The sequence below is a fragment of the Toxorhynchites rutilus genome, chromosome 2 (assembly GCF_029784135.1).
Source record: "Toxorhynchites rutilus septentrionalis strain SRP chromosome 2, ASM2978413v1, whole genome shotgun sequence".
In the NCBI taxonomy this organism is placed as follows: domain Eukaryota; kingdom Metazoa; phylum Arthropoda; class Insecta; order Diptera; family Culicidae; genus Toxorhynchites; species Toxorhynchites rutilus.
Genome location: NC_073745.1, coordinates 208061152 through 208083388, shown reverse-complemented (window position 1 = coordinate 208083388; position 22237 = coordinate 208061152). Strand labels below are relative to the sequence as shown.

The 22237-nt window shown below is 40.9% G+C and overlaps 1 protein-coding gene across 1 annotated transcript; it reads right to left on the bottom strand.

The window, feature by feature from the left end:
* Positions 1-57: 57 nt before the first annotated feature.
* LOC129770400 (uncharacterized) lies at positions 58-17853 on the bottom strand. The gene is made up of 6 exons (XM_055773225.1): positions 17795-17853; positions 1556-2384; positions 1393-1496; positions 742-838; positions 507-686; positions 58-448 (listed from the first exon to the last, which is right to left on the bottom strand). The coding sequence occupies exons 2-6, from the start codon at positions 2374-2376 to the stop codon at positions 214-216; spliced, it is 1437 nt and encodes a 478-aa protein (XP_055629200.1). The 5' UTR covers positions 2377-2384; positions 17795-17853; the 3' UTR covers positions 58-213.
* Positions 17854-22237: the final 4384 nt, after the last annotated feature.

The following is a 22237-nucleotide window of genomic DNA, read 5'->3' as shown; positions in this document are numbered from 1 at the left end:
TTTTTTTTGTATGGCAGAAACAACCTCCCCCCCCTTAGAGAGAGAGGTGGAATGTCTAACTATCATAGAATCATAAAGTAAAACTATAAAACTGAAATAAATGTGATTGTTAAGCTAGAAGCTTACTCTACCAAATAGACGTTTGCTTTCGAATGTTGGTGACACAACCACACATCGAGAATTATAATGTCATGATTTTTATTGCTCTTGTTGTTAAGATAAAAGATCAAAGCACTTTCGTAGAAAGCTCTGATTGTTGGCCGTTGGTCGTATTCCTATCACAAGTTGAAGTCCGCCTCGTAGATCATAGGTATGTTCATTCAAATTATTCAGCGCAACGAATTTTTTTATGCAATATTCCGATCCGAAATGGAATCTCCTGGTTCGAACGACTTTTATTGGTTTTGTCCCATCCTTCTGATTGACAAGCTGCACAAAAAATTCGAACCTAAATTGAAAAGCAAAAGGATAACGTTGTCTTCTTATCACCAATTCAATACACTTACCTGCCAACCGCCCCATCGTAATGTACGAGACATACAGACAAATATGAAGTCCCACTGTGGCAGTGAATATTGCATCTTGTACGCCACATTGTCCCTGTTCCGTCCCTGATGAATGATTCACATTTCTCAGCATGAAAAATTTTCTTCGTAATTACAACAATGTTCTCAGAATATGCAGACCTTTTATAATAATAATATAATGTAGTTAAATTCTTAGAAGGTTTAAACAACTTACTCATTCTCCACTAATTCGCTATATACCTTCGCACATTGGAGATAGTATTTGAAATTAGTAGGGCGTAAGCTAATCGTAAAGCATATGTCTTCTGACGGGTGACCGGAATAAATCGCCACAGTAAACAACTGCAACAGAAACAACCGCTTAGAAAAAGTGTAGTAGGCTAGAAATATTTGGCGCGGGAAAAACATCATGTGCCTCACATTTCTATTATAAATTTATTCTCTTGTTCTCGTTTTTCGAAATTTATTCTGAGGACAATGTAATGGGGACGAAGTCCCCATTTGGCGAGGATAAGGAATCGAGGCGGCCCATGCCGCCAAGATGACGCAATCCGAGTCCACCGCCGACCCGCCGTCGGAAGCGGCGGTGTCTCGCACGCAAACCTGGGATCCACTGATTGCCCGGTTAGTTTGAAACATAGGATACGATCCTTTAGCAATGTCCGACCGAGCTCTAGCGAGCGTCGGACGGTATACGTCTGCCCGGGGCGTTACGTTTGCCTGGGGCGATACGTTTGCCCGGTTAATTCTTGTTTTGAAATACAATACCGCGCCACAATATTTATAGCCTACTACACATTTTATAAGCGGTGGTTTCTGTTGCAGTCGTTTTCTCCTGCGCTTTATTCCGGGAATCCTTCTGACGTTAGCGATAATTCGCAAAATTGTGCCTTGTGAGAAATGCTTTTGAATTCCAGGACCTTCTGGAGTTGGTGCGAGTTGTCCGATGAATTGATCTTTACCTCGTATCTGTAAATATCAATTATCATTGGTAATTTCTTATACATATCACCAATAAACATGCTGACCTCCCTGGCGTCCCGTGTAAAAGTTTGAAATAAAATGCAATGCCTCGGAAGGTTCTACGTGTTTCTAAACGCCAACGATTCCCGAATTTATCGTCGGCAGTTTTTACACATCCCGTTGCTATCTCAGTTTTCTCAATTCCAAACAGGGCCTCCCCAAAATCGTAGATTTGTTGAGGCTCTTGTCTTTGCAATGTGCTTATTTTCTCAAGAGTATTCTGCACCTGTTCTTTTATCGGTTTTCTGTGTTTTATTAATTCTTTTAATTCATACGTATTGACGTCTTTGATGAATGTACCGATTGTGTTTTCAATGGAACAAAGAATTATGTTGAATGATTCTATATTTATCAAACATTTTTCAGCAAATTGATTCGCCAAACCTGACATTGATTTCAGACCTTGGAGACTATCCACCATTGTTTGGTACTCGTAGATCTTTTCCACCTCACGGCAAAGTTCAGCGCGGATATCGTCGATTGCGAGGAACGAATGAAGCGAATGTTCGGCTTCCCTGCCGAGGCATTGTTTGCAGACACAAATATCGCACTCCGTACATAACATTGTTATCAAAAGCTCATGTTTTTCACAACGGTATTTTCCGCTTTGTGAGACGAATACTTCCGGTGGCGTTTTGCTCCGGCAATTGGCGCATCCATTCGTTTGTTGGCATTTCACCATACAATCGCAGCAAAACATTTTCCTACAGGTTGTACAAAAAACGGGATTCTTAGCGTCGCCAAAGCACACCACACAACTGGTGTCCGACATGGAGAGTTCCTCCGGGAAATATAAGGCCGCTGACTTGGATTTTCGATCAGCCATATTAGTGTCTGCAAGTTTGTTGGAATGTATGATACGACACGTCAGATTGAATTCAGAGGAATTATAATTTGTAGATCGAAGTTTATTGAGAAACAAGCCTTATTTAAATGTAAATGAGGTAAGAATATAAACCCAGTATACAGAATGTAAACCCAGTCCATCTACGGTAGTATAGACTATTAAATACAATAAACAACTTTTCCATACTCGCCCCTTACACTTGTCCAGCCTTGGCCACTTTCTGGATGCTGGGTTCGTCGTATATTGTTCCATATTCTTTCCATATTCCTTTTTCCTGTACACCACTGTATATTGTTCTTGTGCACCCCGAGCTCGTCGTCGTCGATCACAACACTACTAAAGAGACTGTTTTTCAGTTGGGAGTACAAGTCCGCTGTCGTCGCATGTGTTTTTCCGATTACGTCCACGTCATCGGCGAAGCAGTTAAACTGACTAGACCTGCTGAAAATCGTGCTCCGCATGTTGAAACCCGCTCTCCGCGTAACACCTTCTAGCGCCTTGTGGAAGAGCAGACAGGAGAGTCCATCGCCTTGTCGAAGTCCCCTGTAGTCAAACTTTCTAACGATTCCGCCAGATCGTCTGAGATCCGTATACTGCACCGCACATCGTTCATCGTTATCTGGATCAGTCTTGTCAGCTTCCGAGGAAAGCTGAGTTCGTTCATGAATCTCTATAGCTGTCGTCGGTCAATTGTACCATATGCGACTTTGAAGTCGACAAAGGTATGGTGCGTGGATACTTGACACTCGAGGCATATTTGGAGGATCTTAAGCAGTGGAAAAAATCTAACCCGTCGTCGAGCAACCGGGCATGAATTAAACCTGATAACTTCCCATAATTCCGCTTACTATTGGCGATATACTGCGGGAGAGAGTCTGAGACAAAATTTTATAGGCCCCCATTCAGGATTGTGATCGCACGGTAGTTCTCACAATCCAACTTATCACTTTTCATAGATAGGGCGGTACACACATTGTATAAGTTTCACTAGGCCTCTATTTAAAAACTCCGCTGTGAGGCCATCCTTATCGCTGTGAGGCCATCCTTGTAGCTGAATAACGACCTCTTTAACTCTACTAATCATAGGAGGTGGTACATTGTCGTTGTTCACAGAACCGGTGTAGTCCTCATCAACGCCGTCTTGGTCTCCTGTCTACGCGTTGTTCAGGTGTTCATCGTAGTGCTGTCCTACCTTTCGATTACCTCGCGTTCGTTCGTCAAGATGCCTCCTTTTCTGTTCCCGCCGCCCAAAGCGTTTAGTTTCTTGAAGAACTTCCACGATTCCTGATAACGATAAGGCAGGTTTTACCTCCTCACACATTTTCTCTTCCCAGCGGCTGCCATCGCTTAATTTGGTATCGTTCCACGTTTTTGTCGAGTCACTCGTTGCAGCATGGCTACGCGTACAATATCTTTCTCGCTCAGAAGCTAATCGCTCCTGAAAGCAGCGTGTTCAGCATTAGGCTCGTATTTTGGATATGAAAATACGAGGGAGGGTTCTGACATTGCATCCAATATGTGGGGCCCTGAGGTGGCCAACTATCACGACTGCAGTTATTGTCGCTCCGTTCCTTGGGGCATCTCATGGTCTACCAGCCCGCCCATGATGTAGTCTGAAAATAATTTTCTAACCACAGTGCGCAATGATCCAGGAGATGCATTCAAGTGGAAACTAGCATTTAGAGCTTGACAGTTATTCTCTAGACAAAAACTGTCTTAGACAAAGTTGTTACTCATGATAGAGCGCTCATTTTTATGTTGTCAGAAATAGGGTGACTAACATTGTCGATGAAATTAAAAATCTAACTTTCTTATCTTTATAAATAGAGGTAAACATAGTTCGACAATGTTGTAGCTCCAATTATTTCATACTTCTTTGCATAACGAAGTTTTATTCTATCTCTTGAAATAACCAATATAGCGCTTTTTTTCTAAGTTACGTTGGGGTCACCAAAAAAACTGTTTTTTGCTCTAACTTTTATATTTCAAATTTTACATGCAAACTGTCTTCAAAAGACTTTTAGAGCATACTAATACAAACATTTTTCGGTGCAGAACTTCTCAATATCTCAACTTCACTCAAAGTTATTGATATTTCTTCCCAAAAAACACGCTCTTTTCATTTGTTTGTCATTCTTTCTGGGGCAAACATAAAAAAATGTTTGTTGACGGACGTTTGTTGAAAGAACAGATTTCACTCTATGTAATATGTGATTTTCAAAACTATGTTATTTTTTGTGTTTGAGTAAATTAAAATTGAAATCATTAGTTTTTGGATGAAAACCCATCAATAACTTTGAGCAGGATTAAGATACTGACATGTTCTGCATCGCAAAATTTTGATATTAATAAGCTCTAAAAGTTGTATGAAGACCATTTTGATGTAGAATTTCAAATATAAAAATTAGAATAAAAAAACCGTTTTTCATAGTTACCCTAATGCAACTCAGATAGAAAACGCTAAAAACAAATTTGTGGGAGATATTTATTGTTTAGACAAAAACTGTCTTAGACAAAGTTGTTACATATGATAGAACGCTCATTTTTATGTTATCAAAAATAGGGTGACCAAAATTGTCGATGAAATGAAAAATCTAACTTTCTTATCTTTATAGATAGAGATAAACATAGTTTAACAATGTTGTAGCTTCAGTTATTTTAAACAACTTTGTACAACAAAGCTTTTTTCTATCTTTTAAAATAATCGATTTAGTGCTTTTTTCTAAGTTGTATTATGAAAAAACGTGTTTTTTTGCTTTAACTTTTATATTTCATATTCTACATCAAAACTGTCTGACTTTTAGAGCTTATCGATACCAACATTTTGCGATGCAAAACTTGTCTATATCCTAATCCTACTCAAAGTTATTGATGGTTTTTTACCCAAAAACTTATTATTTCAATTTCAATTTACTCAAACACGAAAAATAACATAGTTTTGAAAATCACACATCATGTAGAGTGAAAAATGCTCTTTCAAATGCCGCCAATAAACTTTGTTTACGTTTGCCCCAGAAAGAATGACAAACAATTGAAGAGAGCGTATTTTTTGGAAAGAAATATCAATAACTTTGAGGAAGTTGAGATATCGAAAAATGCATCGAAAAATGTTTGTATTAGTAAGCTCTAAAAGTTTTTCGAAGACAGTTTGCATGTAGAATTTGAAATATAAAAGTTAAAGCGAAAAAATAGTTTTTTCCATGGTAACCCTAACGTAACATAGAAACAAAGCGCTATATCGATTATTTTAAGAGATAGAAAAAAAACTTTGTTCTACAAAGATATCACAAATAACTGGGACTACAACATGGTGGAATTATATTTGCCTCTATCTCTAAAGATAAGAAAGTTATATTTTTTATTTCATCGACAATTTTGGTCAGCCTATTTTTGATAACATAAAAATGAGCGCTCTATCATATGTAACAACCTTGTCTAAGACAGTTTTTGTCTAGGGAATAACTGTCGAGCTTTAAATGCTAATATCCCCTTAAATGCATCTCCTGGATCATTGTACAGTGTCCCAAGGGTATTCCCACCTTAAAGTGTCCGGCTTGATCTTGCGTAAATAGAATTCCTGAGTCCCGTCTCGTGCCGCAACATACCGTTTTTTGGGCCATAATTCACTGAACAGTTTGGTCATACATTTCTTATCCCATCTGTTTATTTTGATGTATGTTACACAGTAGCCTTTTAGGCGTAAGAGTATTCCTATCTTGTCGATACACATGTTGTAAATTACATAATGTCGCCTTTTTTCGGCGAAATAATATTCTTATAGTTTCGAATGTTTCAAAGTTGGACCATACACAGGATTACCGTCACATGATGATTGTTGCGTGGACGCAGTTGCTAGAATAACACACAAAGATGATCAACTGAGAGCTTTGAGTTATGAACTCATGATCGTTCGCTTAGTAGCAGACACGCAACCAATTAGGATACGAAGACCTCCTCAGTCACACATATCCGCAGGGATTAGGTCGAAACCGTCTGTCGCCCACAAAGAAACCATCCACTTCGAAGCGAGCGTATGTTCCACCCTCTGATGTCAGGCATGATAGAATGGATCATTTTCCAGATACTGCGGAAAGAGGACTCGCAAAAACCCGAGATGCACATCGGAAACACAAGTCATGTACCTTCAATGCGACATCAATTTATACCTACAGCCAAACCAGAATTGTTTTTATGCTTTCCATCATAAGGAATGTACACCCGTGGCCGAGTGGTTAGCGTCTCACATTATCATGCCGGGTGTTCGGGTTCGATTCCCGTTCTGGCCGGGGGGATTTTTCGTCAAAGAAATTTCCTTCGACTTGCACTGTGGTCATGCGTATTCAAGAGCTTGCCCCTCGAAATACATTCAAGGCGTGTTATTTGGCTTAAGAAATCTCGACCAAGTATTAATAAATGACGCTAGTTAATGCATACGTTGAGACGGCAAAAGTTCCACAAGGGAACGTTAACGCCATTCAAGAAGAAGAAGATCATAAGGAATGACTACTACGAACAGTTCAAAAGAAAAATGAATTTTTGCGTCCAGATATCCAAGATCGCCTTAGGCGGATTACTAGTTTTGTGTTTATATCTCGCTCAGCTTTTGAGACGTGCAGACGTATTTTATCGATTGCGCTTATCACAAAGTAAAGCATCCGGAGGCGATCTGGCGTAGTGGTAACATCCATACCTCTCACGCAGAGATCACGAGTTCAATTCTCACTCCCGACATTCTTCCAAAAATGGAAGTAAAAGTGACGAACCAGCCGAAATGTGTTGAAAGTCACTATAATAAAGAAAAAAAAAAAAGTAAGCATCCACCGTTGAAAGTGTTTCTTTATTTTACTGTGCCGCGTCGCGCGATAAGTGTTCCGTGATGAGGCGAGAAAACACATTTAAAATCGATTACTCTCAACTCGTCGTGAAGCCGTCAGTTGAGAAACTTTTTGGTTTTTATACATCGGTTCTCGGTTTAAAAAGAAAAGACATCAAACGACTTCAATGTCACAGAGGTGAAGGCTGTGCGTTCGTAAGGGTCAGTGACTTGGCGCTTGCACACAAAATCGTCGACGAACATGACGGGAAGCATGAAGTGGAGAGTGAGGGGAAAAAACACAAACTTCGAATCACATTGGAAGATGGTAGTGTTGGAGTGCGTGTTCACGACCTCCCCGAAGATGTATCGGAAAAAAAGATCGTCAATTTCCTAACGCAATTCGGTGAAGTAATCTCGATCCGCGAAGTGTCGTGGAGCGAAAACACCGAGGCCGAAGGCATACCACTCGGCATTTGGTCTGCTCGAATGCTTCTATACCAGAAGAGTTACGCAAACGTGACGAAGCAATCGGGAAAGGTTAACAGGCCAACGACCGGTCAACAACTCAGAAAATCAGCTGGGGCGAGACTAAGAGACACGAAGCTACTCGATCATAAGTCCGCCGCTCCACCACTAACATCATCGAAAGATTTCCCAGAACTACCGAAAACCACGAACCAAGATGATCCGTCAGGTTCGAAAACGCTCAGAAATAGCCAGCCCGAAACCGTCACGGGGTCGAGAGCGAATAGAAGCAGCCAGCCTGTAGCTCAAACGCAACGAAACAAAGCCTCATCGTCTTTACTAGCGCCACCACAGGCTGTCGTGGCAGTCGACGATTTCTTCAAAAAGCCGTCGCTACGATCGCAAAGTAAGAGTAGCAATGGTAATGAAACTGACGATTCTACCACATCCATAAGCAGCAAACAGAACCGAGGACGACCGGCTGGTAAAAAAAACCCCGCCGGGAGGACACAGACGACGATAGGATTGAGGTAATGCTCATTTGAATGGCTCTCACGTCGTACAACATCTCGTCTATCAACATCGTCACTATTACGAACCCCACGAAACTAAATGCGTTACGAAGCTTCATCAACAGTCAAAGCCTAGATATCGTGTGTCTGCAAGAAGTGGAAAACGAACAGCTCTCCTTGCCCGGCTACGTCGTTTTCTCTAATGTAGACCACACGAGAAGAGGAACGGCTATCGCTTTGAAGGAACATATACAGGTGACTCATGTCGAGAGAAGTCTGGACAGCCGACTGATCGCGCTACGAGTGCAAGACACGACGATCTGCAATATTTACGCTCCCTCCGGATCTTCGCAACGCGCCGTTCGGGAGAACTTTTTTCACGAAACGCTTCCCTACTATCTTCGTCATCACACACCGCATGTAATCTTGGTTGGCGATTTCAACTGCGTGCTTCGAACCTGCGATTCAAGCAGCCCGAATGCGAGTCCCGCTCTCAAAGCAGTCGTCCAACAATTACAGCTGCATGACGTATGGGAAAAACTGTGCCCTCGTGATAATGGCTTCACATACGTCTGTCGCAACGCTCAGTCGCGCCTAGACCGCATTTATGTCAGCAGTGGTTTGCGCGACCATTTGCGACTAGCACACGCCCACGTTTGCTCTTTCACGGACCACAAGGCACTGACACTCCGACTTTGCCTCCCCCATCTTGGTTCAGAGCATGGCCGTGGCTTTTGGTCTCTCAGACCATATCTTCTGACGCCGAAAATATTGCGGAATTCCAGTACCCATTTCAATATTTCAGTTGGGGGAGAGGAGGAGAAAGAAAACTGTCATAACACAGCTGCAGACAGAGCAGGACGAAGAAATAACAGAGCCGCGAGCGATTGAAACGCACATGGTCACATATTTCTCGACACTCTACTCAGAAGAAGCGAGTGGAAATAATGAGAACAGTTTTGTCTGCGAAAGTGTTATTCCACCAAACGACGAAACGTGCATGAGTGAAATTACGACGGCAGAAATCTGGTCTGCAATAACAGCGAGCGCACCACGAAAATCTCTCCTGGCTGTGATGGTATACCGAGAGAGTTCTACCACCGCATGTTCGACGTCATCCACCGCGAACTGAACCTGTTGCTAAACGAGGCGCTTAGCGGCAATATTCCTCCAGCTTTCGTAGAAGGTATCATCGTGCTTGTTAAGAAGAGAGGCGGCGACCATACGGCTCGATCATATCGTCCCATTACACTACTAAACAACGACTACAAGCTCTTGTCTCGGATCCTCTAATCCAGATTGGAATGAGTGATGAGAGAACACCACGTGCTAAGCGATGGGCAGAAATGCTCGAACTCAGAGCACAACATCTTCCAAGCCACTCTTGCTCTGAAGGATCGGATAGCAAGTCTCCGTCATAATCGTCGTGCCGGAAAACTGATTAGTTTTGATCTCGATCATGTGTTCGATCGGGTTCGGCACTCTTTCCTCTTCGAGACCATGCGTGCGCTCGGTTTTAACCATGATCTAATTGCTATACTTTCGCGCATCGCCAGTCGATCCACTTCTCGGCTGTTGATCAACGGTCATCTCTCTCGTTCTTTCGAGATACGAAGATCAGTACGACAGGGGGACCCGTTATCAATGCACCTCTTCGTACTGTATCTTCATCCGCTAGTCTACAGGCCTGAACGGGTGTGCGGCGACGATTTACTGGTGGCATATGCGGATGACATCAGTGTGATCGTCACATCTACGAGCAAAATTGAAACGATGAATGGGTTGTTTTCTCACTTCGAGAGAACTGCCGGCGCCAAATTGAATTTGCGGAAAACGATCGCTGTTGATGTTGGGGTTAGCGAAGACGGAACTTTAAACACTCAGTGGCTGCACACAGCTGAAGTGGTCAAAATTTTGGGTGTCACCTTCACAAACTCGATTCATTCAATGACAATGTTGAACTGGAATACGTTGGTGGGAAAATTTTCCCAACAAATGTGGCTGCAATCTCTGCGCACGCTGACGCTGCATCAAAAGGTGATCATGCTTAACACGTTTGGTACTTCTAAAATATGGTATCTTGCGTCCATCATACCACCTTTGGGAGTACATACGGCGAAAATAACACAAACGATGGGAAATTTTCTCTGGAGAGGCATAGTTGCTCGTGTCCCGATGATACAACTTACGCGCAGTAAGGAAAATGGAGGTCTGAAGCTCCAACTACCAGCGCTGAAGACTAAATCGCTTGCAATCAACCGTCATCTACAGGAAATCGAATCCCTTCCTTTTTATAATTCCCTTCTTTCCCAAACAAATCCTCGACCACGAATCCCAATAGACCTTCCCGACCTAAAATTAATCCTTTCACATATATCCCAAATTCCCCACCAAATCCGACAAAACCCCACCGCTGATCAAATCCATCAGCATTTTGTGAATCAAACCGAAATACCAAAAGTGGAACGAAATAGCCCAGCAATAAACTGGCGGCGTACGTGGCGAAATATTGCGTCGAGGCAGCTTAGTTCAGCACAGCGGACAAATCTATACTTGCTCGTGAACGAGAAAATTGAGCATCGTAAATTGTTATTCGTGATGCGACGAGTAGACAACGAGATTTGTTTAAACTGCGACAACCGAACTGTAGAAACACTCATTCACAAATTTTGCACTTGTGTTCGCGTTAGACCGGCTTGGACGGTATTTCAACAGAGGATCTCAGGCATCTTAGGTGGATGGAGGAGGCTCGATTTCGAGGACTTGACTAAACCTGCTTTAGCAGGAATGAACGAATCGTGTAAAGTGAGAATTTTAAAACTTTTTAGTAACTATATCTGCTTCGTTAATAGATATAACGGTAGAATTGATGTAGCTGAATTAAATTTTCATTTAGATGTAGAAGCTTAACGAATTGATGAACAAACCAAAATGTTGTAAAATTAAATTTGACAAATAAAACTATTTAACTATTTTTACAAAAAAAAAAAGTTTTGTGGTATAAATAAAAAATCCGTGACTTTAAAAAAATGTCGTTATTTTTTCAATTTTCTCATCAAAAATATAATCTACTATAGTTTTTTCACGCAAATAGAAAAAATGGGTTTTAGTGGGTTAATTGATAATTTTTCCTACTGGGAAATATTATTGGCGCACAAACTTCTATGTTTTCAGCAATTTATTCGAGTTTCTACATCCACTACTCCCCCGAAGACGTCGTCAATTTGAAAACCCACCACAAAAACTATCATGAGACGCGCAACTGCACAACATGCGTAATAAACTTTGTAAATCAAAATATTATTTTTCAAAAAAAGCTGCCGAAAATGACGCCATCCTTGATTATCCATAGATCGAATATATTGGGTTGGGGAAAAAGAAATGTCGTATATTGTCAATATACGGCAACACTTAAACATATCTTGTGTTGTACTTATCGCATCGGGTCATACTATACGGCTATTTAAAGACGACAATCTGTGCTACAAGTGTCGTTTTGACAGTGTTGTGATTGTCCTTTTCAGTCTCAAATTATAGCGCGTCAAAGATGGGGTCCACCAAGCAAGAAAATCTCCATATTTTACATTTTTACTACCTGCGAGGTAAAACTGCAACGAAGGCGGCCGAAAAAAATCGTGTAGTTTATGGACCCGATACTGTAACGATTCGCACAGCACAGCGTTGGTTTGATCGATATGATAATGAAGTTGCCTTCTAAATGGCAACAAGTTTGCGAACAAAACGGCGCGTATTTGACTTAAATTCGAAAATTTTAGGTATGTTAAATAATGCGTCAAATTTCGATCAGAAATACGACCGCTCCGGAAGACAAGCCAAGCTCCAATAGACAGCCAGCCCTCACCATCGGGTCCAGCAACTCGGGTCTGACGAAATCAGTATGCAACAAGTCAGCCATGCGGTCGTGTCTCGGACACAATCCTCCTGTGGCTTTTTTTGGAACCTTTGGAGACGTTGGAGTCATTCGAAATATTGAGATCATGGGCATAGAGTCTTATAGTCCATACCAAATATAATTCAGTATTGAGCTTATACTAATTCCCGGGTGGTGATGAATATCCAATTCCGTAGTAAAGGGTGTGTCACATCAAATTGCATCACGGAAAAAACGCTGTAGAAATCTAATTTTTAGGAATTATATCTTTCGCTTATAATCAGAAAAGAGTGTATAGATCACGTTGGCCATGCTTCACTGTCAATTTTTCGTAAATTTGGAAAAATGTCGTCGAACGAAAAAGAGCGTCGTGAATTAATCCTGCGCACTCATTTCGAGAATCCGGAGTTGTCACATCGGGACATCGGTAAGATGCTGGGAATCGTCCAATCCACGGTCAGCAGAGTACTAAAACGATACTTCGTGAACCTAACCATCGACCGGAAGGTGAAGAACGGCAAAAATGGATGCTCCGTCAGTGAAAAAGATCACAAGCGCGTAGTTAAGCAGTTTAGACGTGATCCGAGAAGTTCGGTCCGGGATGTCGCCAATAAGCTGAATTTGTCAAGTTCATTCGTCCAGCGGACCAAGCAGCGGGAGGGCCTGCGTACATACAAGGTTCAGAAGGCTCCTAACCGCGACGAAAGGCAAAACATGGTGGGGAAGACGCGAGCCCGGAAGCTGTACACCGAAATGCTGACGAAGCCGCATTGCCTGGTAATGGACGACGAAACCTACGTCAAAGCGGACTTTCGTCAGCTGCCGGGCCTGTTGTTCTTCTCCGCAGAGGACAAATTCAGCGTTCCGGAGGAGATTCGCAAGCAGAAACTATCCAAGTTTGCCAAAAAGTACATGGTGTGGCAAGCGATCTGCTCTTGCGGAAAGCGGAGCGCCCCTTTCGTGATGACCGGCACGGTAAACGGGCAGGTTTACCTTAAGGAGTGCCTACAGAAGCGCTTACTACCACTATTGAAGCAGCACGAGGGCCCGACCATCTTCTGGCCGGATCTCGCTTCGTGCCACTATTCAAAGGACGTGTTGGAGTGGTACGAAGCCAACGGGGTCACCTTCGTGCCAAAGGAAATGAACCCGCCCAACGCGCCGGAGCTTCGCCCAATAGAGAAATATAATCGGAGGCGGACTTCAAGAGAAAATGGATTTCTGTTCAAAAAAAAATACAACCTGACGTTGTACACAACCTTATGGACGGGGTAAAGAGGAAGGTGCGAGCATACGGGCTTGGGCTCGAAGTATGAATGAAAAGAAAATGCCAAAAGTTGTTTAATAGTTTTTATTTTACTGTCTAAAATTTTCAAAAGGATCGCTCTACTGGGCGAATTTCTACAGCGGTTTTTCCGTGATGCAATTTGATGTGACACACCCTTTAGGTCAGAGGTCATTGAGTGTACAAATTTTTGCACCGGCTAAATACTATCACTGGCGTTGTCTACAATTAACACGTTGGATTTTAGCTGAGTCATTTATCAATACTTAGTTCAAATAACACGGGCAAGCTCTAGAATACACGTGACCACAGTGCAAGTCGAAGGAAATTTCTCTGACGAAAAATCCCCCCGCCAGAACGGGAATCGAACCCGAACACCCGGCATGATAATATGAGACGCTAACCACTCGGCCACGGGTGCACTTAGTTCCTTAGTTCCGAAAAATACTTATTTCATAAACAGAAAACAGTCAGAAATGCGACTAGAAAGTAGGGGAACTCGGGGCAAGAGTGCCACCTTGAGATAATACGCGTTTTTGAATGCTCTTTTGTTATATTAGGCTGTCAAAAAGTCCTGCGGTATTTCCGCGAGGTGTCGTTGTAGCGCTATAATATAGTCCTTGACAGTGTTTTGTTTGGGTCAGTCGTTCGTGAGTTATAGTGTCGCAAATATGGAGCAAAATAAAGAGAAAATCCGACATATTTTACAGTACTACTATGACAAAGGCAAAAATGCATCTCAAGCTGCCAATAAAATTTGTGCAGTTTATGGACCCGATACAGTTTCCATTTCCACCGCACAACGATGGTTTCAACGTTTTCGTTCTGGTGTAGAGGTCGTCGAAGATGGGCCACGCTCCGGAAGGCCTGTCATCGAAAATTGCGACAATTAGCCGAGAAAGACCGGCATAGTAGCAGCCGTAGCATCGGCCAAGAGCTGGGGATAAGTCATCAAACCGTTATTAACCATTTGAAGAAGCTTGGATTCACAAAGAAGCTCGATGTATGGGTGCCACACACGTTGACGCAAAAAAACATCTTTGACCGTATCGACACATGTGAATCGCTGCTGAATCGCAACAAAATCGACCCGTTTCTGAAGCGGATGGTGACTGGCGATGAAAAGTGGGTCACTTACGACAACGTGAAGCGCAAACGGTCGTGGTCGAAGCCCGCTGAAGCGGCTCAGACGGTGGCCAAGCCCTCATTAACGGCCAGGAAGGTTCTGCTGTGTGTTTGGTGGGATTGTCAAGGAATAATCTATTATGAGCTGCTTCCCTATGGCCAAACGCTCAATTCGGACCTGTACTGCCAACAACTGGACCGCTTGAAGGTAGCACTCATGAAGAATAGGCCATCTTTGATGAACAGAGGCCGCATTGTCTTCCATCAGGACAACGCCAGGCCACACACTTCTTTGGTGACGCGCCAGAAGCTCCGGGAGCTCGGATGGGAGGTTCTTTTGCATCCGCCGTATAGTCCGGACCTTGCACCAAGTGACTACCACCTGTTTTTGTCCATGGCGAACGAGCTAGGTAGTCAGAAGTTAGCCACAAAAGATGCCTGTGAAAATTGGCTATCCGAGTTTTTTGCCAATAAGGAAGCGAGCTTTTATAACAGGGGTATTATGAAGTTGGCATCTCGTTGGGAACAAGTCATCGAACAAAACGGCGCATATTTGACTTAAAACAGATGATTGTAACTAATTTTATGAACAAATGAGAAATTCAAAAAAAATACCGCAGGACTTTTTTGACAGCCTAATATTTTTTTTTCATTTTTTGTGCTGGTTTGTTCATTTATATTCCTATTTAAATGTAGCTGTGCATTAAATTGTTCAAAAGTTATGTTTACTATGAAAATGTTTCATTTACAAAATTGATGTTTGGGGCTTGTGTTTTTCCAGTACGGGACAAGAATGCCACCTCGACGGGGCAACAGTGCCAATCTCATAAAAATATAATTTTCGATGAAAAAAGCACTGTGAAATTCACGGTGATTCCAAAGAATGCAAACTCAAGTTCTGGTGGCGTTCACGAAAACTGGTAAGCCAATCTTCTCCGGCCAATTTGGATGTTTTGTCGAAAGAGTGATCTAAATTATTTCACTCCGCGATTTTATACTCTAGGTTCCGGATGTCGTGTATTGTCAGCCCATAAAATAACTTCTGCATATTAAGGATGTGACTCACGAGTTGCTCCTCCTGTTGTTTAGAAAACACAGTTTTAAAACGACCTAGCCCAGAAGAACATTGGCCAAATATGTGCAGAAGTATTTGGCCAATGTTCTTCTGGGCAAACTATATTCCTCCGCAGCTCGTCTCCATGATTTACAGAATGTACGGCAACAACCATAGTTTCCATCTGCCACTGGTTTCGGAACGAAATCCGTTCATATTTACAAACCATGACCACAACAAACACAACCACGATTACACTATTTGCGTTTGACAGATAGAATTCGAGGTTACGACTATGGCATTTTTACCCCGGTAATAATGGCTCCTTTTGCCCCGGAAGTTGAGAGATAACAAATTTATTATTTTTTATTGAAATAAATGTGTACGATTTAAATTAGTTCATACAGTAAGATGAAGAAAAATGATTATTCTATTTGTATTTATGGGTGGAGTCATGCAAACGTATAGAAACTGAGGGTATTTCGTTAATTTGCGCCTGTGTGTTCTTGTATAGATTGCAGTTGTAAGAAGCTCAGTTAGTATTTATCTGTTTTCCAATAAAAAATATTTATGGTTCTGGCTGATAATATGTGAGATATATGCAGTATCTGTATAAAACAAATTTCTGTTTTTAAATAATTGTAAAAGATGGAAATAGGCAAAATAATCAGATGGCCACTCTTGCTCCGGGTTCCCCTAATCACATTTTGTGAAACATCCGAAAACAAACCGTATAGATTTTATTTTCTTATTTTGGTTAACTGTCAGCCCCAGTCAGTCAGCGCTTTCCTACCGAAAAGCTCAACGTCGGCCCCTAGGGACTGACGCTAGGCTCAACGTGTTAATGAGTGAATAGACCAGGGCTCTGTTACCGCATGTATCTTCCTGAGTGCTCGGATAATGCCAACAACAAAGCTTTAAAAGTGCCTACATCTCTGCTGACGCAGCTGTCAGTAGGGTTCAAAACCAATCAAACCGATTACATCTCACCTGTTTTGGTGCTCGAGATAATGGCATAAAAAAACAAGTCTTTGAGAGGGTTTGAATAGACTTAACAAAATAACATCGCCAAACCGCATACTGCAAACATCGTGAAGAATGCTGAAAATTGACAGAACTGGAGAGTGTTGTTTCACCCGCCATATTCGTCAGACATAGTCTTCTCAGATTATCACTTGTTCCGGACGATGCGGTGATGATATTACGAAAGAACAGTTTATCTTTAACGAAAGCACGGCTTTATTTCATAAGAACAGGACTTCTTCAGGCCAAGGTCCACTGATACCTAAAAGATATATAGAAAGAATGTCAATGCGGTTACAATATACGATTCACAAATAATTTCAATTCCATAAACAAAGAAATGCGTTTCTTTTTCCCGAAAAGATATTCAGATGTTACAGTTAAGATTTCAAAAACAGGTTAAACAAAAAATCGTCCAGTAGTAATTCGCCGTATTTCACACGTTCGTTTTGATTTAGTTTAGCTTTTAGTCATTAAATATTCGTTTTCATATGAAAAAATTCATAAAATATGAAACGTTGTTTTTTAGAGTTGACACGTGCATCAACTCTAAAAAACGTACTAATCCATCAAAAATTGTGTACAAGTCCACGATTTTCATGAATTATAGAATTATTTGTATATTTTCATTTTCCATTTTACTTTTGTTATTATAAAATTTGTCATCATATGGTGCACTACGATACTACAGTGTTAATCTTTACGATAATGTCGTTCACTTCTCGCCAAGATCCTAGCTTCACCAACATAAACTTGCCTAAGTAAAAATCACACGCACAACAGAATTCATTCACGTTTTTAAATCATCCACAGAGAACCGAGAGAAAAGTTTTACTGATATCGATGGTGAATCATTAGTTTACATTTACACCAGAGCACACAATGCGTCGAGTTCTGATTCGTGATCCATATGCTGTTTATATCGAAAGCATACCCTAGCGTCAGCACAATTGTTTTGATAGCTACGTTTGCAGTAACCAATCATTCGCTAGGCCGGAAAACGTTTTCATTACAAATAACTAATTTTACCAGTATCACATCAGCAATTTGCTACTTTTATTGAAATAATTTTTTTAACGAAAATAGTTTTTCTTTTTTTGAATGAATATAACAAAGATAAACATTCGTTGACATCCGGGATAAGGTAACTTTAACGCGAAGGAAGGATTATTTTACGCACATTAATATGTGTATATGCTACTATTAAAATCTAATAGATACTCACTTTTCACAAGATAATTATGCAAAATTGAATTCGCGCTTCCAAAGTACGTGCTGCTACAGTCGAAGAATAGTTAGCAACTGAGCCGTGTATAGAAAGAGTAAGAGAGTCGGCCTAACTAAACAAGTAACTACTTTTAGGCGTTAAAAACATAATCATTGAACGTTGAGGATGCAGCGAAAATGAGACTACAGATTTCATAGACTACAAGTCTTATTCGATATGATCCATTCACGGAGCAGATATCATTGGCACAGCAATGCTGCCGATCGGCTGTCTGTTAAAGGAACAGCAAAAGTGAAGAAATGAAGATTCAAAAAAGTTTTGGAAAATCGATCCAGAAAAAGTTCAACGTATGTTAATTTTTGACGTAGGACTACGTCTTTCATTTCTATAGCGGGGTGTAAGTTCCAAGTTTCGAAAACGAGAGAGTGACGCTGGACTGTAAGGTTTTGAAGGTTAATACCTCTTTTCCGGCTGAACAGAGTGGTATGAAAATCATTTCATTCGAAAGACAAAATGTCCACGAGTTATATGATTGATAATTATTAACCCGAAAACTTGTTTCAATAGCTTTAAAATTGCTTAGAAAACAGGTTATTGAAACCGTATATAAACTCGCATGCGCTCTGGAAATCCATTCAGTTTATGCGGCGATGTGAGGAGAGGACGGTCGCACTCAGACGCCCATGCATTATGGCTTCTTTTCCAAATTCAATGCTCTTCTGCAGTTGAATCGAACGGATGGCTATAAAACATGACGCTTCCTTTGCTTTCGTTCATTTCTACCTCTACTCTCGCACCGTGAGGACTAGTTTCATTGGGACCAAGCAGACAGCTCGACGCAGGAAGTGTTAAAAAGTGACATCGCTAGCGACCGGGAACCATCGCTTTGCGTGAAATTTGTCGCTATCAGAAGTCGGCCGAATTGCTGATCCGCAAGCTACCTTTGCAGCGTGTGGTTCGTGGAATTGCCCAGGACTTCAAAACCGACTTGCCTTTCAAAGTTCCGTGGTTATGGCACTGCAGGAGGCTCGATTCCTCCTTTGAACATTAATAATCTCTTTCTGGCAAAACGAAGTGGTATGATGATCACATTATTCGAAAGATGCGAAAGTTTTCTGCCAATATCCTTTCAACTTTCAATGGCTGTTTCTCCAGTTTGTCGTTTTTCAATTCCGTTTCTCCTCTGCAGTCGGACCTAACGGTGCATTTAGCGAAAATCGAGGTATCGATGATAATTCGATACCGATGGGTGCCATTGACTATGGGTTTGATAGTGAAGAACACGATATGATATGGTGTAGTGGATATATTACATATAAATATTTGTTTACGAATGCTGCAATCGATCGTCGTTATTTGTTGGGAACGTTGCAGACGTGCCCATTTTTGCATAATTTAGTAAGAAAAAGTGACTTTTGAAAACCTAAACACAGAACCTGCAGGAAAAAATGAATGATTTCGAATGTTTATAACTCGAACATTTCTTAACAGATCGGAGAGAAGTTTGCATCAATTGATAGGAAATATTTCTATGCATCTATCAGAATTTATAAAATGTTTTTTTTTCTGAGATAAGCAATTGAATAACTGTAAAATGTCAAGCGCTATCTAAACGCCCTAACTGCCCCGTTCTGATTGGCCCGATTTACACTTTCCCCAACACAGCCATCAAAACCAAGGTGCCTGGGGAAATTGGCATTGCAACTTTTCTTTCTACCGACATGTGTTCCCTAACACAGCCTTCAAAACCAAGGTGCCTTACATTACATGACGTTTGTTCATATTCTTTACTTACACATCAAATATGTTGAATTCAAGTGAATTCGAAAATTGTTTCATTCAATCAATAGTTCAATCAATACAAACAAATGATTACTAAACCAACGGTAGTCTCACGTCAACCTCACGGTTATAGCATAGATATAACCCATTCATTTTTTTTTCTGGTGAGAAACATTGATAGTTATGTTCGATAATGATAATTATCTAATATTACATTGGTGAGTTTTTATTTCATCCATACATAACACAGGAGCCATCTCGTCCAGGGCCACAGAGGGCGGCTTTCATCATATCTCATTCCACTTTGGCATCTTCTATCGTGATACGCACAATCCAACGACTAATCATCATCCTTTTGTCATCATCACTCGGTTGTAAACACTGGTGGAGTGAACAAACAATAGCCAACAATCAAACAGAACGACCCTTTTCAGTACCACCATATCATTATCAGAGAATTTAGCGATGTAATGCTTCAAACATATCCAAAAACAGCATGCAACAGATAGCCTATCGGAATCCTACATCAACTATGCGTCCGTTCTCGGACATAACCCTCCTGCGACTTTTTTCCAACAAATATGCGTTTGTTGCTTCGTTCAGCTTATATGGAAACGGTTCCGCACATGTACAGTAACAGCAATACAGTTATACCTCGATATAAGGAAACTTTATTTCTTTTTCTCGTTACGTTATATCGAAGCAAAAAAAAACTTTTTTTATTGATGCAAAACTGTTCATGATTACTCAAAAATGCCTAAAAACTAATTTTCAATCACCCAGCAGTATTAATGAACCTTTCTTTTGCCCATTTAAGATAATTTTAGTAGACAGTTTTAAGTAGAAGAAAAGGTCTGAAAAAATTGAGGTGATATTGGTATCAATTCGTGATAAAACAGATAGTAGTTTTGCCGGATACCCGACAGCTTCAAAGCCTGATAGCTAGATATCCGGCAATCGGATATTTGGCTTTTTATTTGCAAATACGAAACTTTTAGAAGAAATAAACACATTTTTACATAAAAATAATGAACTATGAAAAAATTTCCCGTTTGCGTGGATATCCTTTAATAGAGATTAAGGTTTTTTGCAAGTAATCTTCAACAGGGTTTGTTTCTGATAAGAATTCAACTACTTAGAAGAAGATCAGAATTACTTAACACGTTGAACCTAGCGTCAGTCCCTAGGGGCCGACGTTAAGCTTTTTTGTACGAAAGTACTAAATGACTGGGACTGACAGTTAGAAAATAATAAAATAAAAATATATACGGTTTGTTTTCGAGTGTTTACAAAATGTGACTACTTTCTAGTTGAATTTCTGACTAAATATTCTATATTTATACAACAATTTTTGGGAACTCGGACCGACACCGAAATTGTGTAAACGTTTTTGATGCGCGCTAAATGGAAACCGCAGCAAGAAAAAATTAAAATTAAAATCTCAGCAGTCAATCGAGGGCAAGGCTTGCTAGAGTTTATCTTTCTGCTCCTTGTAGTAGTGTTACAGCGAGGACAGTTCTCTAAAGTTAACCTGGTTTACGAAGTAAAGCGTAATCGATTGTCATCATCAACTTTCGAAAATTTATTATTCATTCATCATAAAAATAACCACTTGGTAATTCTGAGTACTGTTCATAAATTAATGTAATGAGTAGTTATTAATTTAATCTGGAATTTCAGTAACCAAACTTTATTTTTAATTATGGATAAACGATTTTGCTTGTCGGCCTATTTCCGCCACTTCAGTGCCAATCACCGATATCATGGAGGCGACTACACCTGTTCCTACCTATCAGACTCGACAACTCATAAGCCGGACCAAATTCTTTTACTTTCTTTCCGAAGGAAGACGTAACCAGAGATTTTTCGCCTCAGAAAATCCCAACGACGTCAGCTGGGAACCCAGGCCGATCGGATTGTGAGGCTGCTACGCTAACCACAAATTACTGGCGCCGTCCGTTTTGACGTAGGACTACGTCTAACCGTTCAATATAGGAACCCATTTCAATATTTCGGTGAGAAAAAGTGTTCAGTTTTTGAACGTTAATACCTCCTCAACTAATGAATGGATTTTGGTTCCAAATACACACATTGATAGGAAATATCCTCACCAATTGTTTCTATGCTACTCATTACGGGTTTTTCAGCTCATATGAAGTTCAAATTGATGAAAAATTGAAAGAAAGAAATCCCTACTTTCCCATACATTTTGTCTGCGCTCCCGCAGCAAACAGCTATTCATTACAAGTAACCACGGATACGGACGAAACGTATGGACAAAGTTAAGATGGGGGACGAAAAAGAGATTATAAATAAATATAGGCGGTCGCTACAACGGTAACTATATGCCTATATGATGTGAGTGATGTTGGTACTTGGCCACATTCTATCATCGGTCGCCAAGCAAGAAAGACGCTATCTTGAGATTGGTTTTCAGCAAAAGAGTTATTGATGCATTTGCAGGCGATGTATGCGATGCGATACCGCAAGAGGGAGAGACAGGAGTTTCTATAGGATATGGAGCAGGAGAGCCTATCGAAGTGTGTTAAAAGCGGTGGAAGCGTCGCGCCGGGTGAAGGAGAGGCTAATCGCGCACGAATGCTGGAGTTTTTAAACGGTTTTATTCAGCTGTGACATATTTGTATGTTTGTATGTAAC